General features: G+C 40.4%; 1 protein-coding gene across 1 annotated transcript in view; it reads left to right on the top strand.

The window, feature by feature from the left end:
* Positions 1-251: 251 nt before the first annotated feature.
* The window catches only part of LOC135906627 (type I phosphatidylinositol 4,5-bisphosphate 4-phosphatase-B), a 44,364-nt gene continuing 38,615 nt past the window's right edge, over positions 252-6,000 (top strand). Inside the window, exon 1 of the mRNA XM_065438106.2 lies at positions 252-439. Coding sequence (XP_065294178.1) covers positions 349-439 — 91 coding nt within the window. The 5' untranslated portion in view covers positions 252-348. The remainder of the gene's footprint in view (positions 440-6,000) is intronic.

Here is a 6,000-nt window from a genome sequence, read left to right as displayed (position 1 = left end):
AAAAAAGACCACCTAGCCACGAACGAAGTCGCTGAAGCCTCGACACAGGAGCGTCCGCACGCCCAATTACTATTTAAATACAAAAAACAGCTAATAAAAACAGAAGCAAGCTCAAAGCATGCACAAAAACTTGTGATTTCGTCGTCGCCACGGAGCCCCGAAAAGCACGTCCATCCGCCACAAAACCCGCCGGTCCCTAAAGTTCTGGGCGCCACCTGGTATCGTCGTCCTTGGCTTGCAGCCGCTCGCAACTGCCCACTGCAGCTAGCCTACAGCGGCCTAGGGGTGCGCATCCTTCCTCGCCTCCTCGCTGAAATTTGTGTGTCACATGTTTGTTGTCTTGGCATAATGGATCTGAGGGACGATACAGCTGAGCGAACGCCGCTACTGCAGGAGCAGTCGGATTCATCGTTTCCTAGCTACAACGTCCAAGCCAGGGGTACGTAAACTTAGCCTATCAGAAATTACAGCTCACACAGCTGAAGACGCCAATAAGCATAATAATCAGAGCAACCAACCATAACTGTCGACACCCAGTATGCCACCCATCGACGTTCTTGTTTTAGCTTTTCGCAGATGTTTGTTCGTTTCGAAGTGATCAAGCGATGTTAATGTGCTTGGTGAGGTTTATGCGACTGTTTTTGTGCGAGCCAACTCACAACGATATTTCGTTTTCTTGACTTGATTCTTATATCCTTATCGTATTTCTGTCATTGACTCAGCTGCGTATGTCATCAGCAAAGACTGAGCGCGTGGTGTTTGACTGAGGACTTCGTACGAACAATTCGGCTTAGAACGTCACAGCTGCCGTCATCGCGTCGAGCAGTTCGTGCAAAGCATGTCCGGCGTAGAGCACGCTTTGACGCGCAGCTACTTTTCTTTATTTAAGCACTGACATCAATTGTCAAGCGAATCCGTTGCAAGGAAGTAGATAATGGACTGGGCATGTCATTCTGTCATCGGTGCGCACTGAGGAAGTTGTTGGAACTTGTTCCTTGTTAATGAAAATATACTTCGCCCTACAACGCCGATGTAACCGCATTTGAGGAAAACTCTTTAGGTCTCTGTTAAGAAATCAGATACTCTGGGTCCCATATCAAGTAGTCTTATTGTTTGGCATGGGACAAACGGGAGCCGTGCTTCGATACCGGGTTTTATTTCTACTTAGCTGTGTCGCTATGAGACGTACATTATTTTATGTCCATATATATTCGATGTAGTACCACAATCAGTCCTAGACTATCTGCAAGTTCGGAATTTTCATAATTATTAACATTAGTAACAGTATTGCCATGAGTGCCCGTTATGGCTGCCTTGCTTTGCAGAAATCAACTTGTTTGTTTTACGAGTTAGTTGTGCTGGTCAAGACAATTTTATGCTAGCCATTAGGTGCTGTTTTGATATTCGAGTCTCTTTTCTGGGCCCACTGTGTAGTGTTCGATAATGGTGTAAGTATCCAACAATGGGCAACATGGCATTCTGGTTATTCTCCACTGAGTGAAAGTCTTGTTTCAGAGCTGCAGGATTGAATTATGCACCTGCCTGCACTATATTCTGGCTTGAGACACCTTCAACAAAGAATAGTAAAAATTTGCCATGTTTTGTGAAGTGTAACTAAATTAAGGTAAACTTGCTTGTAAATTACATGCAAATGCAGAGTTCTCAGCAACTAATTAGTTAAATTACAAGAGCACACATAAAAAAAAAAGCTTGTGTGACTTTATGTAGTTTACGCTTTCTTGTTGACATGATAGCAGAACAAGTTGCATGGTCCAGGTTATAATGACGTAAGCTATGATTAGCAACAGGTGAACGTTAGCTTATACCTGTCTCTATGTTTTTCCCATACTGGTCTTTGGCTGATGTTGCTGTTGGTGCATAGGGCAGAATACTGAGGACTTTGTAGTAGGTTTTCTGCCTACCGTGGGATATTTTCGCTAGTAGTGTCCACTATCTGTTCTGATTGCACAACTTCTGTGACTTTCTGTGTGCAAACTTTGAAGTAATGTTTTCATTCTTTTCCAGCTGTGAAGTTTCTTGTTCAATGGTATCTTGGTACCATCATCTTAGTGCCATTGCTGTTTTTTTTTTTTTATGGGGTTTTACGTGCCAAAACCACTTTCTGATTATGAGGCACGCCGTAGTGGGGGACTCCGGAAATTTCGACCACCTGGGGTTCTTTAACGTGCACCTAAATCTTAAGTACACGGGTGTTTTCGCATTTCGCCCCCATCGAAATGCGGCCTCCGTGGCCGGGATTTGATCCCGCGACCTCGTGCTCAGCAGCCTAACACCATAGCCACTGAGCAACCGTGCCATTGCTGTAGGAAATTGTGCTGTGAGATTCGACTTGCTTACTAAAAGATTTCCATTATAGAAATAAAGAATGGTTAGAGCAGGTGTATTAGTTTCACAATAACAGCATGCGTAATGCGTGCAAATGCAAAAGACAAGATTAGATAGGAAACAAACATATGAAGGCTCTTTCATCTTCTGCACTATTTTTACCATGTATCATCAACTTAACGAGGCCCTGAAACACCTTACTGCTTGAAACTTAGTTACATGCTGGAATGAGTGACTTTTCATGGACTATATTTCTGAAGTAAATTTTGAAAATGGTTTAGTATGAATGGGAGGAAATATAATGAGTGGAAATGTTTGCTTTCCCTGTTCCCTCTCAGCTCATCTGTTCCTCAGCTAGGGCAGTGCCGATATCAGTACCCTGCCTACTGCTTCTTTCTATCTTTTTCTTCTCTTCGCTGTGTGCTTATGGTAACCGTTCGAGACTGACTTCTGACAAAGGTTCCCAAGAGTGACAAAGGAGCAGTGACTGAATTGGCAGGACATGTTTCCCTGTTTCCTAGAAAAACTAAGGGCATGCTTGCATGGGCTCAACGGCTGGTGTCTGTGGACTATCTTGTTTCATGTAACATCATCACATACATTGCGTAAGCGATCATTCTGGAACCCTTAAGAGAGAGCATACAATCTATAGTGCAAGATTGTAGGTTCTATGCCACATGTAGCAGAATAAGATTTGGCTTGCATGTTCATGGCTGCATCTTCTACATATTGGGACTGTTTTCTTGCTATGTTTGAAAAGTGTTTTAGTGCCCCTTTAGTGTGCATCAGAAACAATTGCTGTATTTGGTTTTCTGGACAAAGTCCTGCACAGGAGATTTAATTTACTTCTTGCACATAGATGCCTAGTACCCTATCAAGCGTGTCTTGGGCTGAAATAAGGTTATACTTGAGCCATAAGTGTACTAATAATAAAATTGGCCAAGTGAATGAAGTACTCAATACTTTTATATTTCCAATATACAGAAAGAAATAAGCAAAAGTTGGCATGGAGGGGGGGGGGGGGGGTTAATAAATCTGTGACTAATATATCACTTGGTGCATGCAGTTTGGCCTGCCTCCTGTCGTGTGGCAGGTCCTACATGGGCCACTTTGCTTCCTCAACACTAGGCTGCACAAGCACAGTAGCATCCTGAAATCTTTTGCCAGTTCTGAACTTGCTCGACATTGCAAATAGTGCAAGTGTACCACGAAGTTCTTAAAGACAGGAGTAATTTGGCATAACCATGACCAGAGGGCAAGGGAAACAGCTGCAGCTTTTTCACCGACAATATAATTTGTGCATCAGCTGTGCCTCCATAGTACTGCATGATTGTGAACTTATGCTGTTAGCTACGTAAAGATAGAACTTTTCTTTTTTTGAGGCGAAAGCTTTTCTAGGCTCATGGTGAAGTTTGTGTCAGCAGACCTGACCGCCGGAGTGTCCGCCGAAGCATCATCACATCATATGAATACAGAATAAAGACAGATTAAAGAATGACAAATGATTGATAGTGACAGTGAATGACAACGTTATGAGAGAGATTGGTAGATGTTAATAATGTCTAGTAATGACTTGTAATGACTACTAATGGCTCCGAAATTACAAATACATCTAACGATGGCTTGTAATGACCACAAGTGATTAGGAATGTCTAGAAATGTCTAGTAATGAGTAGTTATGACTACTCTTTTTAACAATTACATTTTAATAACTACTTTTTAATAATTCATGCTGTTTAACACTCTGGTCTTGTTAATTACATGACTTCACTGAAAACAATCTGTGTGATTTATTCCTTGTTGTTATATTGTGTTTTCTTTTTTTCCCTTGTGAATCGTGAACTAAATAATTCTTTTTCATCTCGGTTGCACTTGCGGTTGTAGTTTGTAAACTGATACGGTTTTTAGGTGTCATGTATTCTGTGTATTTTCTATGTACTGCCCCCCTTACTCAATGCCTCACATTGAGGCCTGTAAGGTATTTTTAAATAAATAAAGTAAATAAATAATGACTTGTAATGTCTACGAAATGACCAATATGTCTAACAAGAACTTGTAATGACCAGAATTGATTACAAATGACTAAAATGCTTGCTAGTGAGCAGTAATGACTTGCAATGACTAGTAATAACTATGAAATGACTAATATGTGTAACGACAACTTGTAACGACTATAATCGATTAGAAATGCTTAGTAATGACTAATAATGACTGAAATGACTATGAAATGACCAATATGTCTATCACCAAATTGTAACGACTACAATTGATTAGAAATGACTAAAAATGCTTGGTAAAGACTAATAATGACTTGTAATGACTACTGATGACTATGATATGACCAACATGTCTAACGACTACTTGTAATGACCACAATTCATTCAAAATAACTGAAAATGCTTAGTAGTGAGCAGTAATGACTAATAATGACTTGTAATGACTACTAACGACCAATATGTCTAACGATAAATTGTAACAACTACAATTGATTAGAAATGACTAAAAATGCTTACTAATGAGGTGAATAATAAGAGGAAGAAGAGTAGGCTGTCAGCATTCGTCTCTTAAGAGAGATCTTAACGAGGCCCTGTAATTTTTTTCCCTGCCATTTAACATGCACGGTAAAGGGAGCGTGCGTATGCACATGGTCCTTGTATGTTGCTTATGTACATTCGGTTTTTCCAGTAAATATTCAGTTCTAATCGAAGAATGTGTCCTGTCTCCCTTCTTTTCCTTGTCCCTCATTTTAAGCACCCTTAAAGATGAACCAGTACCAACTCTCTGTTTGCTACTATCATATCAGTTTTGCTTAAAGGGCATTGTGACAGTAAGCATCGCAACTTTTAAGTAGGAGACATACAAAAGGTGATCCTGTAGTGGGAAATTGTGACTAACAATAATGCAAAGAAACTGCGTATGACAATACACATGAAGAGCGAGATCATATGTTTAAGCAAATGGTTAGTGATATTAGAGATTGATCACCAATACAGGGAACTTTATATCATTCTGCAAGGCCACGATAATGTAACGGTTATATTCCAATGTTATTCCTTATCATGCTCCATCAGTGATTAGAGCAGCGTTCTGCCAGATTTATAAACAGTATCAGCAGGCCATGAATGGTACATGGTAACAGTGGCATAGAATCGAGTGGAAAGAATCTTTACATTATACTGGCCCAACACTGCACAAAAGTTTTCTTGCACATGCATGCTAGTTTGTTCAAAGAAATATTGGTGCAGATAGAAGCTAGAAACCTGGAGAACAGGCACCTTTAATCAGCTGCAGATTATCCTGCAAATAATGAAGTACTAGTTCACTGGCTTACTGACAAACTGTAGCCCTTCTGCCCAGCAGAAAGTAATCTTTTACCCACACAAGAAGTTGCAGCAATACCAAATATTTCCTGCAGGGTGGGCTAACAGCAGGCATCTGTCCATTTACCCGGAAAACAAAAATAAATGCGATGTGGCTTTCAATAACAGCATGCCAACAGACTAGAATATCTTTAATCTACTTTGATTACCTTCTTTTGATGCCTTATTCCTCGACACAGTAATATCCAGACAATTTTGGTCTTTAGTTTCTTCATATGTCAGTATGCTCTTAATACATAAATTGGCATTTTCTACCTATGGATGGTTTATTGAC

This window comes from Dermacentor albipictus, chromosome 1 (genome assembly GCF_038994185.2).
Source record: "Dermacentor albipictus isolate Rhodes 1998 colony chromosome 1, USDA_Dalb.pri_finalv2, whole genome shotgun sequence".
Classification (NCBI taxonomy): Eukaryota; Metazoa; Arthropoda; class Arachnida; order Ixodida; family Ixodidae; genus Dermacentor; species Dermacentor albipictus.
Note: the sequence above shows the minus strand (reverse complement) of the source record. Positions and strands in the feature narration are given on the sequence as shown.